General features: G+C 46.3%; 3 protein-coding genes across 4 annotated transcripts; 1 reads left to right on the top strand and 2 right to left on the bottom strand.

The window, feature by feature from the left end:
* Window positions 1–5,626, bottom strand: LOC104066935 (surfeit locus protein 1). Its single transcript, XM_054083783.1, has 9 exons — window positions 5,478–5,626; window positions 4,663–4,744; window positions 4,421–4,545; window positions 3,988–4,070; window positions 3,027–3,218; window positions 2,657–2,729; window positions 1,936–2,098; window positions 1,482–1,563; window positions 1–1,213 (listed from the first exon to the last, which is right to left on the bottom strand). The coding sequence occupies exons 1-9, from the start codon at window positions 5,535–5,537 to the stop codon at window positions 1,147–1,149; spliced, it is 927 nt and encodes a 308-aa protein (XP_053939758.1). The 5' UTR covers window positions 5,538–5,626; the 3' UTR covers window positions 1–1,146.
* SURF2 (surfeit 2) lies at window positions 5,624–11,425 on the top strand. Of its 2 annotated transcripts, none has more exons than XM_054083785.1 (6): window positions 5,624–5,721; window positions 6,187–6,341; window positions 6,732–6,835; window positions 7,231–7,422; window positions 7,986–8,137; window positions 8,592–11,425. In XM_054083785.1, exons 2-6 carry the CDS (start codon window positions 6,214–6,216, stop codon window positions 8,673–8,675), a joined length of 660 nt encoding a protein of 219 aa, XP_053939760.1. In that variant the 5' UTR covers window positions 5,624–5,721; window positions 6,187–6,213; the 3' UTR covers window positions 8,676–11,425. The 2 variants fall into 2 exon arrangements, with proteins under 2 accessions (XP_053939760.1, XP_053939759.1); XM_054083784.1 differs by having other exon boundaries at window positions 5,712–5,843.
* SURF4 (surfeit 4) lies at window positions 8,980–22,840 on the bottom strand. The gene is made up of 6 exons (XM_009569495.2): window positions 22,645–22,840; window positions 14,972–15,158; window positions 13,734–13,810; window positions 13,090–13,133; window positions 11,972–12,158; window positions 8,980–11,739 (listed from the first exon to the last, which is right to left on the bottom strand). Exons 1-6 carry the CDS (start codon window positions 22,690–22,692, stop codon window positions 11,473–11,475), a joined length of 810 nt encoding a protein of 269 aa, XP_009567790.2. The 5' UTR covers window positions 22,693–22,840; the 3' UTR covers window positions 8,980–11,472.
* Between the last annotated feature and the right edge of the window lie 488 nt (window positions 22,841–23,328).

Here is a 23,328-nt window from a genome sequence, read left to right as displayed (position 1 = left end):
GATGTAGTGGATCGCTACCATGTTTTGTGTACATAAAAAAAGAATAAACCCCAGATCCAGTTTCCGTGGTCTTCTCAATGGGAGTGCTCCAGGTGGTAGCACGTTGGCATTGCCTTACATCAAATGATTGAATGGTGCTGCACAGGAGCTGCACAATCATAGGTGATGACTTTACCTGGAACAGCTGCTCTTTACTAGTCTTGCATTGCAGTTCCTCTCTGAGCACAGTCCCGTCTCATGCTGTGTGATCATACAGCTGAACGGGCTGGGCTAGCTCTGGCTTTAGGCCTAGCCTGCTTATGCGGCTATCTCTTGGTGATTGCTCTGGATCATCTTCATTAGTATTTAGTTACAGTCTGGGTTAAGTGGGGTGTTACAATGCCTTACCAGGCTAACCAGACAGGGACCTTCCACTGGGAGGTCTGTAATGCCTCTTCCAGGGCCAGAATGGTTTGTGAGGCCAGGCTGACATGCGAGAAGAATCTAGCACTTCCATTTCTTCTGTTCTGACTGCTGGCTTGGCATTGTGGAGGCTGCTGGGCTTGATGAGGCTCCAGCTGCAGTAGCTGCTCCTTTTTTTTGCCAGCCCTGATGGTTTTGCAAAGGCACAGGCTGCCATAGCCAGCTGGGCTTGAGGAGCTGCAGTAACCTTGAGTTCACTTCTGTCCCAGTTGGGATGCACAATGCCAGTCACAGGGCAAGCACCTGTAAGCCCTCTTTATTTACTCTGCAGCTCCTGTGAACCACTCCCAACTTCAGGAGTGAGTACTCAGTACAAAGAAACTTGATTCACAAAATTTGCCATCTTTTGGGAAATACAGCAGTGGAGAAGTTAAAACTTCGTTATTTACAACCAACAACAATATAAAAAATGTAGCCTTGAGATTAGGCATAAAGCGGCTTCACTAGAAATCTCAGCTGCTGCTTCAAGTAGGGCAGTTCAGTGCTTCCAAGCTGCAACCAAATCACTGGCATGAGCTCAGGAGTCTGCATCAGGTGCTTAAAGTCTCATTTGCAGGTTGGTAGTGGCACAAGTTCGCTTCACGCTTCCCAGAAACTCAGTGCTTCAAGTACTTGGGACTGATGAGTGTTACCTGTCCCAGTCTGCTCTTGTCAGGAGAGAAGTGAAGCTGTGAGCCCTTCCCCTCACAGAGGCATTTTTTGTATGAATTTTCTGTACCACAGGAATGAAGTTGCAGCACACAAGCCATACCTATGAAAGGAAACAAAAGTACAGTTCTTCTCAAGGTGCACTGGACCTCCTTCAGTCGGGTGCAGTGTAATAAAACTTTAAATGAATTTTCAAATTGCACTCTGGTTAAAATGTCAGGCTTTTTTAGCTTAAGAGTGCATCCAGTCTTACTATAAAGGAGCAAGAATGCCAGGGAAAAATCGCTCCCTTGCTTTCAACAGAACACAGTTCAAAGCTTTATCTCCAAAAACTACCCAGGCAGCCAGTGGGACACTGGCAGGGCACTTACCAGGTGATGATGTACTGCATGTGCTCATTCCTCAGGCTTACTCTGGTCTGGCCTCCAATGGGCCCCCCAGGGACGGTGCTTCCTACAGGAACAACACAGCACATGAGTTAATCTTTAGTCTGCCCTGCGTAGTGCTGCCCTTGCTGTTAGAAGGGATGAAGGTAGGAAGTCCTGTGGATACTCTGCTCCTCCTCAGGCAGTGGGATTTCCAGTGCAGCCTGAGCTGGGGGGCAGGTGGCCCTATATCCAGGGCCTGGTTGTGATCAAGGCGTTGACCACCTGCATCTCTTGAAGATGCTACCATTCCTTATTGCTGGTGCCTATTGCCTACAAAGTACAAACCTAGTAGAGTACACAGAGAGAAGAGAGGTGCACTACCTTCCCAGGGGAAATAACAGAAGGGTGGGGAGCCAGATGTAAACTGGATATGGGGCTGGGTTCCACGGAGACTTACTGAAGTCGGCATCGATGAAGACTGGCTCAGCACCGGTCACCTTTGCCATAGCCTCCAGGTCACGGTAGTGCCAGCGGTTTTTCTCAATGTTATTTTCAGGAACAAAAGGTTTCCGGGTTTCTGATAACCTCACCACCCCAGTGAGCTCAACTTCATCTTCAATCTGGAGAGAAAAGCGGAGGGGGGAAAAAGGAATCTTTCTGTGAGAGTGAGGAGGCCCTGGTCCAGGTTGCCCAGAGAAGTGGTGGCTGCTCCATCCCTGGAGGTATTCAAGGCTGGGTTGGATGGGACTCTGAGGAACCTGATCAGCAGGGAGGTGTCCCTGCCCATGGCAGGGGGTGAAACTGGATGGGCTTTAAGGTCCCTTCCAACCCAAAGCATTCCATAATTCTATAGTTCATTTTATATGCTGACATACTAGGTCCTGGTAGAAAAACACAGCACTTGTGGGATCTGATTATACACCAACCAGTTGTGCCCTGCAGTGGGGCAGTGCTGCGACACAGCCAGGAAAAGGCAAATCAAGGACAGCTCCTTGTTTGTAAAAAACATGATTTACTTAATAAAAAGGGGGAAGGTTTCTCTTCTATGAAAAGTACAATGAGAATTTTAGTAACTTCCCATGCTGCTGAACACAGCTGCTGCCTTTCTGGGTCTGTCAGAGGTGCCTCTGGGTAACCACAGCGCAGGCAGCAATGTACATTCCCTGTATCCTCCTTACCTGTCCCTTCAGCCTGGTCTCTGGTTTCAGTTTCTTTTTGGGCACAAATCCTCGGTTGACTAAAATCGTGACCCTAGAGATATGGAAAGAAGCATGGCTCATGAGCAAAAGGAAATTTATTCTTGCTGCTACCTAGAGCTAAGTACCGAAGAGAGAAGCACCCCATGTTTGATGCTGCTTTTTTTGTCATCCGAGTGCATATTACTGGGGAATTTAGATACAATTTTGAATCGATTCCTCAGTGACCAAACAGATGATGAGAGAAGCCTTTTAAGGGAGAAGGAGTGATTATATAAAGCAAACCACCATGACTCAGCTTTTCAGAACAGCAGCAAATCGCTCACATGAACTATGACATTAATTAACTCACCCCAAATCTGTGCAGTAGAAAGGTGTAATGACATTTGCTCCATTTTCCGGGTGGGATGTCAGCCGACCGGCTTCTCTGGCTTCTCGCTCAGGGTCCACAAGTGACCGTGGCAAAATATAGAGTTCCTTGGAGTGGTCGAAACGTCCTCGGACCTTTACTGGTCTGTATTCCAATTCCTTCAATTCTATTGGGCTGCATGGAACAGGATGAAAACAAAATTGTGGCTGTGATAGGAAAATCACCTTAGGCAATCGAATCGTGGGATCTTCTTCTCCCTTCACGGTTCACTCCAGGGCCAGCTGACAAACAGAAACAGAAGACAAACACCTCATGGAGTGAGCAGCTGGCTTAATATTCTGTTACTGTCACAGTGAATCAAATAGAGATGATCATAAGTATCCAGAGCAGTTATTTTCCATGGTATCTGTAACCCAGTGCCAGCTCAATGCCAGGCACAGCTGGCAGATATGCTGCACATGCACCCGGCCAACAGGGAGTGTTTCTGTCCCAGCCCATGACCCTGAACGAATGAGCTGTTCTGACAGTTGTGCCGTATGGCCAAGTGACTTTACAAACCCCTCTCAGATCTGACACACCCACTCACCCCTTGGGGCATGGCCTGCTATCGAGCTAAAATTCCCTGCTGCAGGAATAATCCCTTTGGGAAATCACCAGCTACCAAGTCCTCCTTCTCCAGGAGGATTATATATGGTATGAGCCACATACCACATACTCCTGGACAGATTCATCCTTTCACATGCTTTTAGACCATCCCACAGGGCTCTGTTCCCTCATTCTTTTACTAAAATAAAAAAATTAACAGGATGTCTTTCTTCTAATTTGCTTGCACATCCTAATTCCCATCACATTCCTTCATTTTCAAGCTATTATTTAGGACCATATCTATACCCCCAGCACACTGCAGTGTTCTGTAGACAACAAATTAGCTTTTCTTCCTTACTCTAAAGTCAGAGGGATGGGTTCTGATGTAATTCTTGATGCCAGTTGTGCAATCAAATCTAGTTTCCACTTTCGTCGCTGAACCTGAAAGTACACAAACATAAAAGTAATCCCTTACAGTAATAACCCCAGCAAGCCTTAAAGTCTTCATCATGAATTTCTCCTCGGATGTGGCTTAAAACAGGGTAACAGGCAATATGAAGATGGAGGCTACTAACTTCGATTTAAGGAAATATTTATACTAAAATAAATGTGTTAAAAATAAGAATCTCTCCTTTAAAGACTTGTAAATGGATACTTGGAAAACAGAAAGGTCAAATAACAGCAAATTTTTACCCTCTCTGTGAGTTGAACTGGATTAAACAGCTAGAAACAGGAAGACCTGACAGTTCTCAAGTGCTCATCTCTTTCAAAAATGAAGTATTTATTTGTACCTGCCACGTGCCGAGACAGAACGTTGTCAGAGGGACCAGGAAAAGGCCCCATTTGAGTAAGGTGTCTTCTCCAGATGTGTCAGCAGCTGCTGCAGAACTTCGTGGCCTGCAGAACCTCCAAGAAACTTTTAGAGAAAAACAGAATGAGGAATAGGGTTTTTACAGGAGAGATGCCAGATTCACGCAGGAAACATCACCTCTTTGTTGATATAGGGCAGAAATTCAAACAAATCTTTCCTTACCTTTTGTCTGCTGGACTGGACCAGAACCTGCTTTAGTCAGGGAATACCCAAAAAATGTTTTTCTGATCAAACAATGCGATACCTGCACGAAAGAAAAAAAATGATCCTTTGTAGCATCTCTGCTTTGTAAAATCTGTATCTGGATGATATCGGTTGCCTCAACAATTGCATGGAATTTTGTTTACCCATTGATTAAAGTCTCATCTGAGCAACTGCCTGAGAAACACCAAGGTTATAACTTAAAAAAAAAAAATTCCAGTTACAGAGCTGACTGTAGCACAGCAAATTACGTTTCCCTTTTCATCATGGAATCATTGAGTGGTTTGGGTTGGAAGGGACATTAAAACCCATCCATTTTTATCCCTTGCCATAGGCAGGGACACCTCCCTGCTGATCAAGTTGCTCAGAGCCCCATCCAACCTGGCCTTGAACCCCTCCAGGGATGGGGCAGACACCACTGCTCTGGGCAACCTGGGCCGGGACCTCCCCACCCTCACTGAACATTTCTTCCCAAGATCTCATCTCAATCTCCCTTCTTTCAGCTTCAAACCATTCCCCCTTGTCCTGTCCCTGCACTTCCTGATCCAGAGCCCTTCCTAGCTCTCCTGCAGCCCCTTTCAGTACCAGAGGCTGCTCTAAGGTCTCCCTATCACACCCCCCACCTTAATATGTTCTCGAAATAAACACTAGCCCTGCCCCCCTCCCCCCACCCCAGCGATGGAGCAGCACCAGGGCAGATCCACAGCCTTTCAGCCACCGGTTCCGCTCACAGAGCTCAGCCAGGCCCGGGGCCTCCCTGCTCCCCTCGGCCTCACCCGGTCCCGCCGCTCCCGCAGCAGCCACAGCCCCCCACGCAGCAGCTTCCCGGGCCCCATGGCAGCCCCGGCCCTTCTAGCTGCCCCTCTCTATGGTTTGCGGGCGGACCCGTCTGTTCCCCTCTAGCCACACCTCTCTATGGTTTGTGGGCGGGCCGGTCTCACTCTATGATGCAATGATGGACCCATCCGTACCTCTCTATCCGTCCCTCTCTATGGTGCCCGACCGGCAGCGGAAGTGGAGGTGAGTTGCTCTCAATGGCGGCGGCGGGGTCCGGCGGTGGAGTGGCTATGGCTGAAGTACCCGAGAAAGAGCGGCTCTTCCTGCAGCAGCACCCGCTCCTCTGCCTCACGGAGTCGGGCAAGGTAGAGCTGGGGAGGGCCTTGAGGGCCGGGGAGAGGCTTTGAGGGGGGCTGCGGCTGCGGCTGCCTCCCTGCGGGGTTCGTGAGGGGCGGCGAGGCCGGTTGTACCGGGCCAGTGTGTGTATGTGTTAGGGGTGTGGGCGGATGTCTCTGTCTTTGTGTGTGTGTGTGTGTGTTTGTCTCTGTGTGTGCCCCAGCAGATGGGATTCTCTGACCCCGAGGGGTTTCTCCTGCTATGGAAGCCGGAGGAGGGATGGGCCGGAGGGCGCTGGTGGGAGCTCGAGGTCTCTCATGCCCTCCCAGCTCCGGGACAATCCTTCCCTGACCGGGCATTCTCTTTCCCCAGGTGAGGTGCAGGCTGACAGGCCACGAGATGCCGTGTCGTCTGTCAGAGCTACAGGCTTACACTAATGGCAAGAAGTATCAGCGTTTGATAAAGACAGCCAGGGAGTTTGACTATGGCAAGTTTGAGCCCCATATAGTGCCCAGCACAAAGAACCTGTAAGTATTCTTCCTCTCGCATGTTATGCTTCACACTGTGTTCAGTCTCAGATGTAAAGTGGTCGAGCTTTCCCAGGCATGCCCAGAAAAGTCATGGCTGCCCCATCCCTGGAGGTGTTCAAGGCCAGATTAGATGGGGCTCTGAGCAACCTGATCCGGTGGGAGGTGTCCCTGCCCATGGCAGGGGGTGGAACTGGGTGGGCTTTAAGGTCTCTTCCAGCCCAAACCATTCTAAGTTTTCAAGTGTTTATGAATTTCGGGAGGCTGGGAAAGTCTTGATAAAGTACTCATCAACGTTGAGCACAGTGCTTGTAAATGAAAAATTATTAAGTAATAGCATACTTAAACTCCTTTGCTGTTTCTTTCTTCCTTTTGTTCTATGTCCGTCAGACACCAGCTGTTTTGCAAGCTCACACTCAGACACATCAACAAATTCCCAGAGCATGTGCTGCGTCACGTCCAAGGGAAGCGCTACCAGAAGGCTCTAAAAACATGTAAGTAGCTTTTCTGGAGATATAACCAGACAAACTTTTTCCCTGAGATTCCTGTAGCTTTCCCTGGGATTCTTGTAGCTTTACTTTAAGGAGGGGGATCTGTTTTCTTTAGATTGACAGCAGTGAGCTGCTGTTGCTTTGTCTGCTCCGCAGCTAAGAAGGAAACAGGCCTCTAGCAAACACTTTGGAACATCCTGACTTAAGGGAGTGGTTCTAAAACTTCCCCAGAGAGTGTGGTTCACACATTCTGCACAGTCTCCCTACTGACGGCTTTCCCGTCTTTCACAGTCCATAGTATTCCTGTAGATTAGGCGAACAGCTGTTGAAGTTGGAGCGAGATGTACTTTGAGTTATGTTTAACGTGCTAAGTTCTGCCTGTCCCCTCACACTGTTAGACGAAGAATGTCAGCGGGAAGGAGTGGACTACGTCCCTGCCTGCTTGCGGCAGAAGAAGCAGTGGACACAGCACCCTGATGACCAAATGAACGGGAGCAGGCAGGTGCACAGAAAAGAGGAATTCTGGGAGCTGAAGTCCAGTGATGAGAACGGAGAGGAGACAGATGACAGCATGAGCGACCTGTACCCACGTGAGTAAGAGTGTTGGTATCACCCATGTTCTGAAGGGAATTTTTTGGCTGACTTTCTTTTGGCTTCTTTATGCTGCTCACGTGCTGCAGGCTGTGACTTCCATCCGGTTGGAGATCTTGGGTTTCAGAAAATCTTGACACAGCCGAATAAGAAATAGTGGTTATCACTGTGTAATAACCAGAGTTGGATCACATAAGGTGTGAGGGGAAGGATACAGGATCCACTGTCGTTTGCTGCTTCGGGTATCTCTGCTTTCATCGATTCTCAGCAAGCTCTTGTGTCTGACAGAAGTTGCTCAGGCTATTCTGCTGCCGTACACCTGGAGATGCTGCCAGAGAGTGGAGGTGTTACACAGTGGAGTGGTTCCCAGAGCTGGGCTGTGAGACCACTAGGCACGTTCCTAATAAAAAGCTGGTGTGTTTGTTTCCCAGGTGTTTCAGTAGGGACACGCGTATGCTTGGGGACTGGAAGCAGCGCAGCAAATCGCTTCCAAATAAAATCAGGGGGAGGCAGAGCCCGTGTGCAGTGGGAACTGAATCTGAGCTAAATCTTTTTATTTCAGCTGCACTGTTCCCAGAAAAAAGCCCAGCGGCTCCAGAAACCACGATGGGCAGCGATGACTTTGCAACAGATAGTGAGGATGATGGGGCCAAGCTGAATGGTGATGGTGGAAGAATGGATGGCAGCAGAGCAGTCAGCAACAAAAGGGGAAAGGTGGGAGTCACTGCCGTGTGCAGCAGCAGGGGCACATGGAACTGGGATCCCATCCTGTAGGTGTCTGATCTGTTCCTGTCAGAGAACCAGCAGGTGTTTGGGAGAGTAGACTTTCCCCATGTGCCAGCCACTGACTCACCTCCGGAGGTGCAAATTGCTGCCAGGAACCATTTATCCTGTCTGCTCTGACTGTAGCAAAGTGGAAAGTTGAGGCTGGATGAAGTTCAGGCTCATTTCTTTGGAGAGGCCATCACTGTGTGTATCTGATGAAACCAATGTCTGTCTGAGTAAGGGATGCTGACCTGCAGGACAGGGCAGGGAGACCTCTGTGACCAGGACTGGCTGCGTTTTTTCTGCCTCTTGTGGGTGAAAGACCATACTCAGTTTCTCTTCAGGTTTTCTTGGGCAGGGCTGGATTGGGAAATAAGCTAATTAACTTGCTTTTCCATTACAGAAGCAGTCAGGGCCTTTAAAGAAGAAATTCAAGAGTCATTATCGGAAACCCAAGAACTTCAAGAAAGCAGCCAATGGCAAATAAATTTTATGATAAACGTGTGGCTTGGAGACTTGTTGTCTGACAATTCCAGAGGGTGCCCAAGGCTGACTGAAGGTTTGCCCATTACAGTGAACTGTTCCAGCTGGGGAGGAGCGGGATGGAAGTCAGTTGTATTCTCCCACCCCCTGGGAACAATGGGCACTGCAGTTCAGTGCCCCGCAGAGAGCCCTAACCAGCATTCCCAGGTAGCAATCACACACCCCGAGTGGATACAAAGATGCCATTGTTTTATTTTGATTGTTTCCAAAAATCAAAACATTTTCAAACACAACTAAGGTACAAAATACAGCATAAAATGAGAATTTATACTTATTTCTTTTTCCACATAGAAAGCAAAAATATATTCAGAATGAATTCCAGAATACTTTGCAGAGCCAATTGGGAGCTGACATCCTGCTTGGGAGAGCTTCTCGGCCACAGGAGACATCCCTGTACTTTGGGGCGATGCATGAATGCAGCAGTGTACGCAGGAAACCAGAATCTTCTGCTTCAGGACTCACAGTTAGTAAGTCTGCATATTGCACTGCCTCAAAATAGCTTAGAGTGGCCTCGGCCCAATCATGCCCCTGCGGTACCGAAACCTTTCTGCTGCAAGGGGCAAGATCTGCTCCTTTTCCAGGGTTTTTTCTTGGAAAGGGGACTTGATTTTCAGAGGAAACCGATCAACATTTCAGACTAGTCCATGATCCAGCTCCTTAGAAGGACATAAAGAAGTTGAGAAAGCCAACTTCAGGGCTACTTAGTTTTCCATCATTCTGTTTATAATAAACACTACAAACGCCAACAGCAGTTAAGCTATCTGAGAATGGCTGCCTTGACGGAGTCTAAAACTGTTCTAGGACCTGCAGGGAAACTGAGCAAAAGCTTCCTGTGCTGCGTATCCATAACTGAAAGGACCAGTTTGTTTTGCTATGAAGAGACAGGCACAGTGAATGCTTGAGGTGAAAATTTCTCTTGCAAAATTGATTTAAAAAGAAAGCTTTCTGTGGTGATCTGAACTTTAATGCTGGCTTCCCCTCTCACTTACTCCTCCACAACAATTCTTTTCCATCAGCAGCAGCACATCTTACTATTATAGGCTACTTTCTCCTTAGGATCATGAAGTCACTGATTTAACCTTCAACAGGGCTCTTTATTTGTCATCAGTTCTCCCAGCCTGGTTCGTACTCGTAAAATGCAACCATTAAGGACACCAGTCTGGGCAATTCAGCTTACCAGGGGACCTTGGTGAGCAGCTGGAGCCACTCAGCTGAATTACTCCTTGAACAAACAGTTGAGCAGCTTTCTCAAGGGAGACAACAGTGCAAGGAAACAACATGATGGTAGCAAGGTGGTAGGGCTCATGCTTTCTAGAATTCTTTCCTGATCTAGTGAAATGGGTTCACCTAGTTGACTAGCAGAGGGCAAAACGCCTCCTCCGAGCAGCACTAAGCATGCTCATGGCACAGAGGTTGTGGCACTGAGAGGTGAACATGGGGCCTTCCTCTCTCCTCACCACTACACTGAGGAGCTCCTCCTTCCGAATATGCAAGTTACATCCCTGGCTGCTCACTCACAGCCCAGGCTTTGTACTTGCACCCTTCAGCTGGAACCCCGAGCTGAGAGCCAGGGCGATGGCAGCACAGCTGACTGCCACATTCCCTCCCTGTGCATCTCAGGTGTGGTCTGAGATGGCAGAGGGAAGGGGCTGAACTCAGCCCCCCGGCTCTTCAGTCAACTGGGGCTTTTACAGCCAAAAGACTGACAGAAGTGGCTCTAAGAAGCAATAACTACAGGTTAGATAGACTGCTCTGATCTTGCACGTACCAAGAGCAGGGAAAGAGGGAGTTTCTGTAATTCTGAAGATGCTTTCACAAATAACCTGCAATTCAGATGTGAATTTGGGACATACATGGATGGAAGCTGAAAGGAGCTTTTATTATGGAACCTGCAACACTACTTGGCTCCCTGCTTGGGAATTCATGAGGGGCAACTTTGGGGGAAAAAATGCTGAACAAAGAGTTCTTTTGGCACAGAATTTTAACAGAATATAATATTCTGTCTCTTTAGGAATATCTCCCCCTTCTTGACATCTGATTAGCCATGCAGGCTTCCTGATTAGCAATACATGATTCTTCCTCGTCCCCCTCAAGAGCAGAACTGGGACACATTAGAAAACCCTCTTCCTTTTTTCACCTAGAGGGGGATGAAACTACTTTCAGGGTTTTCTTTTCGTCTCAATTTGAGGGCAGGAAAGGCGTCCCCCTATTGTTAAACAAAATGGAATTACAGAACTCTTAGCAGCAACATAACCAGTGATTTTTTTTTTTATGCTGCTTTCCACCATGATAAGCAATGCTATAACCAGCAATGGAACTCCTTATGCACAAGACAGCATTGATGAGGGTGAGAAAGGGGATCCACTTCTTTAGTTATAGCTGCAACCCAACAGTTCCCTGAATGACACAGCTGTATCCACTCACAGTACTTCAAATTTTAAAGCATTGCTGACTTTAAACAGCAACTGTTCTACTGCAACTCACTGAAGCATCAGTAAAATGCAGGTTCCTTGGGTTAGTTCCAAATCTAGGAAGTTAGTTTAAGCCTAGGCAACGTTCCTTGAAGAAATAGGATTTTATCTATTATATTACTGGTGCCACTGTAAATCAAATTCAAAACATCTGTGCCTTTAAGAGGAAGGGGGCATGTACGTGTAAAATGCTGGCAGTTTTTGTTGAATCCATAGAGAATCAGTTCTGGACTTAACATGTTTATGTCCCAAGAAGCGTTGCTATTCCTGTTACCACTCTTTTTTCTTCTCATCCATGGAGACTCCGCCAGGGCCCAGTGCAACAACGAGGAGGAGCCCTCCAATTACAGACATGGTCTGGAAGAAATCGTATTTGAGGAAGTCGTGCATGGGTTTGTAGGCTGGGATGGTCCAGAAGGCGTTGAAGTAGATGTTGATGCCAAACAGCCAGATGACTAGAGTCAAGGCAGCCAGCTTCGTCTTGAAGCCAATTGCCACCAAAATAATCAGGGCTGTGCCCACAATGTTCTGCAGAATCTGCAAGGAAGAAACCCACAAGCTTACATATGGGTCTTAAAATAGATACAAACATCAGAACAGAGCACAGATAAGTTCAGAAGAACAAGTTGTCATGGCATAGATTAAGTAGATTTTCTATTAATTCTACTGAAAAATAAGTGAAGATCATTGATAGGTCCTGTAGCCAGTCTGAGAGTTGGTACTATATTCTTGTTCCTTAACTTATACTTTTATATATTCAGATACTTACAGAAAAGAAGTTCATATCAAAATGTAGCAGTGTCATGAACATGAGGACCAGCAGCACGCGGCCCCCGAGCTGCATGTACTGTTTAGGAGAGCTTTCCCGCATGGTAGGGACTCCAGCGAACATGCTCTTCCCCTCCGAGCGCGACTCAGCCAAAAGCAGCAGCAAGCCTCCCCCAAGGGCAAGGTTCCTACAGAAAGACAGAAATGGAGGCAGAGAAAGCATTTTACTACAGCTTGTGCTGATTTAGAGATTTACAGTCTTATCTGACAATTTCAGCTCAGTAAGAATCCACATGCTGGTGAGCACTGACTGCCTCTGCACCTTGTGAGGTGTCTGCGTTAGACTTCACAGCTGAAACAGCAGCGCTGTGCCCAACAACGCTTTACACAAACCTGAGCAGGTACGTACAGCCTGCCAGAGAAATCAGGCACAGCCACAGAGCATCTGTTACAGCATAAATTCAATTGTGTGGAATTTACTCTGTACCTCAGGCTTAGCCATAGACGACAAAGTAGTTCAGAGGTTGCTCTGAGAAAACAGAGCAGCAGCACTGCTAAAGGAAGTTACACATTGACAGAGGTGTGGTAAGCCCAGAGCACAGTCCTTGTGCTGCCTCTGCCCTCCCCTCAGAGAAGAGACGTGAAAAGGTAAAAGCAGCCATCACTCGGGACGTGACAAGAAAGCTCATATTTAAGAAACCTGTCTTCAGTATTTAAAATCCCAGAAGCCACTTTAGTATCTGTGGGCTTTAGTTCTCCTAGAAAATGGCTTCAGTCACACATAGGCACAGTTGCTATTTTAGCCATTTAGGAAATAACAGCAGCTCACTGATCAGTCTAGACAATTGTCTGCAAGCTCTCGGCAAGGAGGTCAGTAGCAGCAGCACCTCAATCCTCCTGGGTTAGGATTAGTCTTTCCCTTCTGCAGCACTAAGCCTGTCATCTGTGGTTTAACACAGACTGTACAGATACTTCCTTTAAGTGCTGTCATTTCTCGTTTAATGCAAATGCATCATTTGTAAAATCTTTCTACAAATACTATGTACAAAGATAGTTTCCTCTGCCAGCAACAGACAATTTTGATTCTGTTTTATTAAAACCTTTAAGAAGCAGACGTACCTCATCAAGAACTTCAGGTCCCATAGAATGCTGTATGCAATAGTCTAGGCAAAGAGGAAAACAGGTTAAAACACCATCTAGATTACCTTGAAGTTATGAATTTATGTCCTAATCTCAAGCCTCTACTATCTGTAGCAGAAATCAATTAGAATTATGTTATACTGAAGGAAATGAAGTAGGTTATATCAACGTGGTCTGGCAAGTCAGTGTAAAACAGGTAATAGAAGCCGGAATTAGACCTGCGCATTAGCCCCCCCAAAAAATTAATCAGTTTTGAACAGGAAGGATGCTACCAGCCTGGATCCTTTGTGATGGGGACAATCCTTTACAAAAACCGTGTGCTGAAGGCCAAAGCTACTGCAAGTTCCACATCTGGGACACTACTGACATACAGGTAAACTGCTAAACTGGTCAATTATTGAATCAACTTCTTCAGCTGACTAATTGCAATTACAGCCAGGGATCTATTGGGCCTGTCAGAAGAACAAAAGAAGCAAAATAGTTCATTGCTATTGAGGACTGGCACTAGGCGGAGAAGAACTCCAGCATTGCAATTTGTATTTAAATAATGTTGGTAGAACTGGAGCTAAGAGAGAAAATGTGAACGACAGGGTTTAGAAGGGCTGAAGACTTAAGCCTCCTACCTGTAATGCTATAATTCCAAACAGTCCAAAGCAGGCATATTGCACAAAGTTCCTACTCAGCACCAGGATACAGCCGCCTGAGTTGGGGAAATTGAACACAGTTACACTTCTGGTTTGCACAGGAAAAAACGCTGCAGGAATGCAAACTTCCTTTGCATTGAGCAGACTCTGATTTTTTTCAGCCGTGCCACAGAAAACATCAGGCAGGAAATTGTAATGGCACACTGGCACATATCAGTTTGCGAACCAAGAAGTTTTAGTGCATTTTAAAGTATTTTATAATTTCAGGAGTATCTTTTATTTTACCAGAGGAAAGCACATGCTGAATGCAGTCCCTGGTACACAGCACTGTACAGCATTTATTGGTGTTAAAGTATTAAAAGAAGTTAAAAAGAAACTGAACTCATTACAGATTTTCTACTTTTTTAATGAGATAACTGTTAGGGCAAACATGCTGCACTCCTCTTCCTTGAAAGCTTTTGTTTTATATCCTCTGAAGTCTTTTGTCGCAAAGCACTGACAGCCTTTGCCACTATGACACGAGGACTGCTAACTACATTAAATTAAGCCGATTCTCTACTCAAAAACATCAGGGTAAAAAAATCTAAACCCAGGCAAGACAAAAAAATTGGCAAAGCAATCAAGAGCAGTAGATCAGGGACTATAATATAAACAGAAAAGAATTTTACTTCTCATTTCTAATACCCTAAGTCCACCTAACACATGTACAGAAGCTCTGCTTCTGAGCTTATTTTGATTCCTGGGCTTTGAAAATCTGACATAAGCATGTCTCAGGCTTAAGCGTACCAACTGCAGGTTAAGACCTTGCTATTGAGATTAATACCTGTAAAACCAGCAGACTGAGAAAGTCTTAACACTGCCCTGTTTAAGAAAACATGAGTATTTCATTTAGAGAACTCAGGGGCGTGGTATGAGTTTATAGATGGATGCACAGAATTGAAAACAGATTGCCTTAATGGACTCCTGGCATCTCCAGCTTTGAGGTAGTGTGCTGCAAGAAATTCTCTTAAGACTACTTCCAGGAAAGGCTGATGCAGGTCAATTAAGAGTTCTTTTCATTCAGCTCATGCAGTACTAGCAGTTCTAAGCTGTCAATGACTATTAAGAAACCAGTGAGGTGTCCCGTGCTTACATGATTCATAGCGCTTACATCAGCCAGGGTGGCAGACACACTGGAGCGCTCTGGCATCCACCTTAACAGCCTTAGAGCCACTTACTCAGCTGTCCGAAGAGATTTATGAACACAAAGATGGAGGCCAGGAAATAGCCACAGTTCCACGTGCCATCAATGTAATCCCTCTGTTCGCTCCACTGGAACCACATGCGGATGCCATCCTCCAGGAAGGTGCTGATCAGGCACAGACGGGCCACGTGAGGAAGGTACTGCTTTGTCACCCTCAGGAACTGCAGGGGCAGACAGCATCGTTAGCAGGGAAGGGAGGGCCGGCGATAGTCAAGGCATAACAGATCTATTCACTGTGCAGGCTCTGAAGTCAGACACACAGGGTTATTAACATGTAGAGAGAAACACCTTGTTACGACTCTGATTTAATGAAATTCTTCCCCACTCCAGTTTCAGAAGGCTTGGCAGCAGAGGAAGAAACCTGCTGTCATGCTCTTGCCTTTTGGACAAGGACTTGCAGGATCCAGCAGCATGTTTCTTTGTAACAGTAACTGTGCTTTGATAGAACTCTTACTAGATGAAGGCTGACCTTGGTTTTAGTTTGTCTATCTCAGGGTTTCATGTTACAGCTCAGCTATCAGATAGCCAGGAGCTGAAAGGGCAATCCTACTCCCACCAACATACTCAGGCACTCAACACCCTGTCATGAACAGGGTCAGGCTGACAAAACACCAAGTCTGTAAAAATTAAAACACATTAATAATCTTTCTGTCAAGCTCGTTCCCTCTAACAGCTCAGAAAACCAACAGCGCAAAGCACATGTACTTTTGTAGCAGCAACAGCTACGAGATCAGTGTGACTGTTGCATGACATTGCACCCTCTACCCTCTGTGCGAGTGCACACAGCTTCTACTGCCAGTAAAAATAGCATCCTCTGCAGAAACAAAATGGGCATTTATGTATACAAGTCAGTGGAGTAGTTAAAAGGAAATGATACCATCATGCAACAGACACAGAGGCTCAGAAATTCAAGATATACCTGGTCCCACATACACCTTCATCCCACAGCCTCGCTGGTCAGTTTGCTCTACAATTACAGTAATTATACAGGAACAGATACAGAACGGCCAAACGGGGCCAGCCTGGACTAGCACGCTCCATAGGACTGTGAGTGCACAGGACAAGTGCTTGACTCACCCAGTTTGCTACACAGCACTGGTTATCACTTCATGGAGAGTTCCCTTAGGATCTGCATTGTTGCTCTGAATGCAAGCTCGCACCTGACTGAGCCATTTCATGCATAGATTCAGCTTAGCCAGACCACTTAAAGGACACATTTGCAGCCAAAACTAACCATAAGGTTATCTAGCAGGTTTCTACCTTCAGATGACAGGAGCAGTTTGGGCAGGCAGACACTTATGAAAGCAAATGCCCACGCCACAAGCACAACAGCCCAACTCTGGAGAGACCCCTGCGTTAGGAGGAACCGTTTAACAACACCCCATTGTCCCACAGAGTTTGATGTGTTGTAAGGCACATTGATTTCTACAGCTTATGCAATAACAGAACAGTACAAGCATGAAATGGGGTGGGAGAACCCACATATGTACAAGTGTCTTCCAGACAGCATTGAACAATGTTAAAAATAAAAGGCACGCAACTCTTTCACAATTCAGCATCTACATTGACTTAAGGCTAGACTGATTGGTTTCTTTCTGGGCAGGATCTTTTTGTTCTTTTAGGTTCTTGCAGTGTTGTGTGCTTTCAGTCTATATGGGAGTGGGGAACCGAACAGTTTTTGAGAGTATATCCTTGCCACAGTAATTAGTGCTTCAAGCCCTAAGCAAATGACCAGCCTTGCTTACTGTGTAACTGAAGATTACCAAGAGAAAAATAAAATCTAGCAAACACACTTAACAGTTAATATTAGAGCAAACGGCAGGAGTTGTACCGCACACATCCAGAGTCTAAGGGTCAAGATTCAAGTCAATCAAGTGCATTTGGAGTCCAGCTGTACTCTGACTCAGGACTGCCACTTCAGGCTTTTTTAAGGCCTCTTAACAGTTAGATGAATGAGTCAGAAGGAAATTTGTGATCTTTGTCACTGAATGAGACATACATCTTGCTTTAAAGCTTTCTCCTCTCCTAGATTTCACTCTGTGTTTGGGCAAATCTGCGGAGGGATACTAAGGATAAAGTTGTTTTGGAAACAGCACAAAACCATTAGTGATTTGTTAAGTACGTCTGCCTTATCAAAACACAGAACAGACAACTTTGGTCTAGAGGGAAATGAAAGAGGACAAGTGCTGGGCATCTGTAAATAAAGGAAAAAAAACACGCTGTGGGAAGGCTGAAAAAAGGAGCAAACATCAGGGAGGACAGCCGCCTCCAGGCCTCCTCTGCGTTGTTCTGAAGTGGGTCACGCCAGCTGATCTCTTCCTCCTCTTTTTCTGAAGCCCAACAGCTGCCAACAGTCCAAGCAAAGAAGCCAAGAAGGCATTTAGCATTTACCTGTTCTTCGTGGCATACAGAGGGCATGTACCAGTGGTTATTAAACATGAGTGCACACATCCAATCAGCTTCAGACAAGTCAGAAAGACTGAAGCCTAAGGCAGCTGCAGTGCTAAGCAACCTTATCACAAAACGCATCATCTTTGGACATCCATAACTCATGTAGCTGCATTTACTGAGCTGCACACAAGTCAAAATCCCTGTACACAGCAGGGATTAAAGTAAATAAGGTTCAGAAACAAACTGCAGGAACAAAATAATCCAAGCCAAAAGAACAACCAGCCACTGAGATCCAGAGAGAAAGGAAAAGAACAGTTACATGATAACTACAAGAAGAGAATGTAGCACCTAAGTTAGTTAACTAAGGACACAGTAAAAGAAATAGGAGGTCTCTAGAAGTAGGACTGAAGTAACCATGTCAGACACACTGTTTTTGTCCCTACACATCATCAAAAACACACTGCTCAATAGCCGTACCCCAAGACCACTTCCTATTTCCTTTACAATTCAAGAAGATGAAAACAGCACACACAGGAAACCAGGAGCTGCACTTAACAGTCATATCCAGCTAAGACACGGGACTTGAAACATGTACTCCAAACACAACACACGCAAACCAAACCAAACTGTTGAGATTGATGGAGGTGGCAGTGTTAAACTCATGACATCAAGTAAGAGGACAGCTTATTCTGCCACAGGCTCTGCATCAACTGTTCTTAGCATACACTGCCTCCTTGCAAGAGGCAAAACATCTTGAGAAAAGACAGCAAAACACTGAAGACCATTTTAAAGAAGAACAACTGGTTCTGTGTTGGCAGCCAATTTGTTAACATACACCAGAGGGGATTTGTGTCACTACTTCCCCTCTAACAGGATTAGAAAGGCAAAGATAGATTCAAATGCTCCTCCTAGTTTAATGAGTAGAGATGCACAAGAGGATCCAGGGATCCCCAAATCTGCTCAGAACCCCTTTTCAAAAGAAGGCTTGAAATAGTCAAATCTATAGAGAATCTTGCCCAAAGAAAAGCAATTAAGTTATTTTGTTTTGACTCTTATCATGCTTTCTAAAATATATCCCCCATCTCCAACAGTCGTATTTGTTAAAGATTCAGTCCACTTTGTTACAGGTGTACATACCATAGCATAATTACAGAGCAACACAGCCAGGAGCTGGGAATTTCTGCTGTCACTTAGGTGTATCCTCTCCAAACACAGAGCCCTTTCCTGTGTACACACGTGTGTGTTCTTTCATCAGGGAAGTTACGATCATGGCGATGAACAGCAGCCTGCTATTCTACACAGAAAGCCCTCTTGTGGGCTGCACAGCATTATTTGTCTAGAGCTGCCCATAAAGGTACATTCTGAATACCTAGCTTGTATATTCCCTCAAGGGATTGCTTTGTTCTGGGAGGACAGAGGCCACTAGCAGCCTGGGACACCAGTGATCTCTTCAGGAGCAGGATGCTCAATCCTCTGGCGGAAAGAAAACCACTTCCTCTCCCCAACACGTTAAAGGAAGTGGTTTAGGTGGGATCTCCTTGAGTGGAGAGCATCTCAGGGATACCAACACCCGCCACGTGGGGCTAATCAATGTGTTTTATACCAATTCCTTTTTCCAAACAAGACTATCTATTAGCCAAATCTTTAAAATTATATTTATTAGTAATGTCTTGCATTTTGCTATCTCTTTTCATGGGACTGAAGATTCTTTCCCAACCTAACCAGAATAGGCTTTTTAGCTTATAATGACGAGGGATCAGTGTGCTGACATGACACTATTACAGATTCCAAACTCAGTTTTATAATATAAAACACAAAAATTTTAGACCAATAACAGAATATTTTCTTCTTCCTCCTGTTTTTCTGCAAAATAGGATACAGAGATGTCAGAATTAGCTGAACAAGATGCACCAGCATTTATGTTCAGGAATTAAATAAACCTCTCAGAGCCTGGATGTCCCTTACAGCCCTTTCACTGCACCACAATGACTCAAGAGTCTTCTTGCATCTTTGTCCATAATTTTTTTTAGAACAGCAGAAGCACCAGGCACCCACATTCCTGGAGATTATTACAGACACTGGAAAAGTTGCTTGAGATCTGCTCCCTCTTATGGGGATCAGAGAGGAGAGAGAATCAGTTTTAAAAACAATCAGCGCAGGCCCCAGATACAGCTATTTTCAGTACGGTACTGTCAGCAGTACAGGGTGTCTTCACTGAAGGGCTTTGCATGTGATATTTTAACAAGAATCACTAAAAAAGGGATTAACTTCCAAGTACGTAAATTATTTAATTAATAATACTTGGCTGCTGTTATGTGGCTTAAAAACAAACAAACCAACCCCTAAAGCCTGTAGTTGGGCATCATTCTTAAGAGAGATTCTGATTTCTTTTATCAGCTGGACTTTGAAAACTCTTAATAGCTTTTCCTACCGCCCAATATCTACTAATTTGCCTCCTCTCAAATCAATGAGCACCCCACATCCTCACTGAGTAGCTGTGCCTCCTCTACTACAGCCCTTGGGAACTGCCAGCAGCACAGGGAGTGGAAGAGCCGCACCGTACACCTGCGGGCTGCGAACTCCAGCTACAGCCAAGCTGGACGAACGGCTGGTTTTCCTGACTCCATCACCAGCACTGGTGTGCGCTTGACCTAAACAATGAGATATTTGGAACCAATGGGAAAAGCAGGGTGGTTTTTTTATCTCTCCAGTCCCCCAACAGAGTACTAGTGTGAGAGAAAAGGGAAACAGGCCTCGAGAGAAGTAGGGCAACCCTTTCGCTGACAGCCAGCTGTCAGTGAGACCATGCCTTCACCTCTGGATTAAGAGCTACTTGTTACTGCTGAGTATCTTGGCATCTAAGGCATTATTTGCTAATTCAAAGGGAAATTACAGTATTTGAGAGAAGTTAAGCTTTAGTGTTTGATTTTAAGGAACAGATTATTCCTGCTTTTTCTACGAGACATTCAGTACTTGCTGATAAGCCATGGAAGCAGCTGTGACATTGTCCCACAAGGCTTTTGTGTTACAGAAATTGAGACTCATTACATCTTGAGCACTAGTAGAGGGAGTGGAGAAAGCAAGGTTAGCAATGAGAACACATTCAGCTCCCAGAACATCCGGTGTCCAGCTTCCCTATCTCCGCCTCCATCCAGGGGAGTTTCAACATCATTTCAGTTCAAGTGTTCCAAGTGTGGGGTTTTTTTTTTAATCCAAGATGAACTAATAGCTTCTATAATGCCAAGCGTTCACTTTGCAATATATACCAAAGGTTATTGTTTGGTAAAGCTCTCCAGTCCTACGCTGGTGTGACACTGAGTTTTAGCAGCATATTCAGTACTGAAAGCACCCGATTGAGCCATGAGGCCACTATTTGGAGCGACAGTTATCAAAGGAGTGAGTTACTTGGGACATCATAAAAATTGTTTTGCAATCTGATGGGTAAGTGTACACAAACACCCCAAATTCTGCAGGTAAAGGAAAGACTCATCTTTAAATAGAATGTGGTCAAGCACAAATAAAGCGATGCCATTTAAAAACTCATTTCAGGAGGAAGCAAACTGCGTTTCATGCAGACAAAAGAGCTTTCAGTAGTATGAAAAAAGGGGCATTAAATACATCTAGAAATAGTCACACAGGAATAAATAGAGAGGTTTTATAAAAAGGTCAGGACGTGAGTTGTAAATTTGGGCAAGTGATTTGAGCACTATAGTTACAGTTTACTTTCTCCTGTAAAAGGAGTAGAGGAGAAAGTAAACGGCAGATGACAAAGATGATCCAGACATCCCTTCAACTGAATGCTCCATGCACAATCCGAAGCTCTCTCTCCAAAACGAGTCTTCCATCTGGGGGTGGGGAGGGCAGAACAGGTTTTCCCAGTGAATCTCATTTGAAGACACAGCCCCCTCAGAGCTGCTGCACATAATCACGCACAACTCACACTGCTTCCACAGCCAGAGTTGTGGAACCACCCAGAGACAAATTTTGAAGAAAACTTGATAAATACAATTAGACACTGCCTCTTCTTTTCAATTAGATGAATCACCATGACAGTGAAGATCTTTCTAACATCACCAGCAGCAGATCAGCTACTTACACTCAAAACATTCCTCCTCTCACACAGAACAGGAGATCATAAACTTCTATTTAATAGGGAAATCCGTAAGGGCCTCCACTGAAGTAAATGTCAGAATGATAAGACCACATCAGCTCCCTTGCTGCCCTTTTGCCCCCATTCTAAACACAGCACTATGGGGTTGGGAAGCCTTTGGATTTCTAAATAAGGGTCAGGATCTGAATTTTTGTTTTCTCCATCTCCCACCACTCCAGTTTCCCACACCCCTCTATGCCCTATTTCCCAGCCCAGACACCTTGTAAGAAGATGAGAGCAGCTCGGCCTCCTGCTCCCCTCCCCTTTCCTTGCTTCACAAGGAGAAGCCCCATTCCCAAGGGGAACCTGCCTGCTTCTCCATTAGGAAGAAGTTCTTCACAATGAAAGTGGGGAGGTACTGGCCCAGATTGCACAGAGAAGTCGTGGCTGCCCCATCCCTGGAGATGTTTAAGGCCAGGCTGGGGCTTTAAGCACCCTGATCCAGAGGGAGATGTCCTTGCCCACGGCAGGGGGTTGCAACTGGATGGGCTTTAAGGGCCCTTCCAAGCCAAACCATTCTGGGATTCTATGATAGTGTGGATGGAAAGAGAAAAAAATATTTGCCGTGCTGTAGTCAGCTCCATAACTGGAACCAGAATCTCCTTTTTTTTAATTATAACTTAACCCGTGGTTTTGCTTGGGCAGTTGCTCAGATGAAACTGAAATCAATGGATAAACAGAATTTCATGCAATCATTTAAACAATCAATATCATCCACGGACAGATTTTACAAAGCAGAGAAGTTACAAAGGATCTTTACTTTTTCACGTAGGTATCGCATTGCACGATTAGAACATTTTTTTGGGTATCCCCTGACTAAAGCAGATCCTGGGCCGATCCACAAAATGAAAAGTACGGAAAGATTTGTTTGCGTGTCTGTCCTTCTTCAACCTTACCCCGAGGAGCCTTTTCCTACAGGAATTCACCACTTTCCTGGACAAATCTTATTTCTCGCTCTGCTTTTCTCGAGCTGCTGAAGGCTTCGCAGACCACGAAGTTCTCCAGGGCGTGTTTCCACGAGGACAGGGGCAGACCCACGGGCCGAGGACCCCCAGAACCCCCGCCCCCTCCCTGTGTCCCCTCAGGGCGGCGGCCTCAGCCCATACCTGGTCCGCGAAGTCTTCTGCGGTGCTCATGATATCGTTCTGGCCCATGGCGCTGCTACTGCTGCCGGAGCCCGGCCTGGCCTTGCTGTGTGCGCGGAGGGCGGCAGCAGAAGGGAAGGGCGGGAGGGGAAAGCGCCGGGCCGCGCCGCCGCCGCTGCTGCTGCCACGTAGGCCAGGCCTTAAAGGCGCCGCGCGGCCGGCGGCGGCGGGGGGCGGGGCCAGAGGAAAGGGGCGGGGTCAGAGGGAAGGAGGCGGAGCCAGAGAGCAACTGGGCCAGAGGGAAGGGGCGGGGTCAGTGCGAGGGGGCGGGGCCAGAGAAGTAGCCAGGCCTGCGGGAAGGGGCGAGACTAGAAAAAAGGGGCGTGGTCAAAGGAAAAGGGCTTGGGGAAAGGCGGGGCCAAATGGAAGGGGCGTGGCCAGAGGGATGGGGTGTGATTAGAACGAAAAGGCACGGTTATAGAGAAGGGGCAGGGCAAAAACCGGAGGGTGCAGTGAGAGAGCAGGGGCGGGAGGGTGTGACTAGAGAGGCGGGGCGATGGGAAGGGGCGTGGCTAGTGGGATAGAGCGATTAAGAGAGGGCGTGGCTAGAAAGGCCTAATGGGCGTGGCTAGAGGAATGGGCGGGGTGAAAGGGAAGGAGCTTCGCCAGAGGGATGGGCGGGCGAGAGGGAGGGAGGGGAGCGGG

The sequence above is a fragment of the Cuculus canorus genome, chromosome 19 (assembly GCF_017976375.1).
Source record: "Cuculus canorus isolate bCucCan1 chromosome 19, bCucCan1.pri, whole genome shotgun sequence".
NCBI lineage: Eukaryota > Metazoa > Chordata > Aves > Cuculiformes > Cuculidae > Cuculus > Cuculus canorus.
This window is presented reverse-complemented; position numbering and strand designations above follow the sequence as displayed.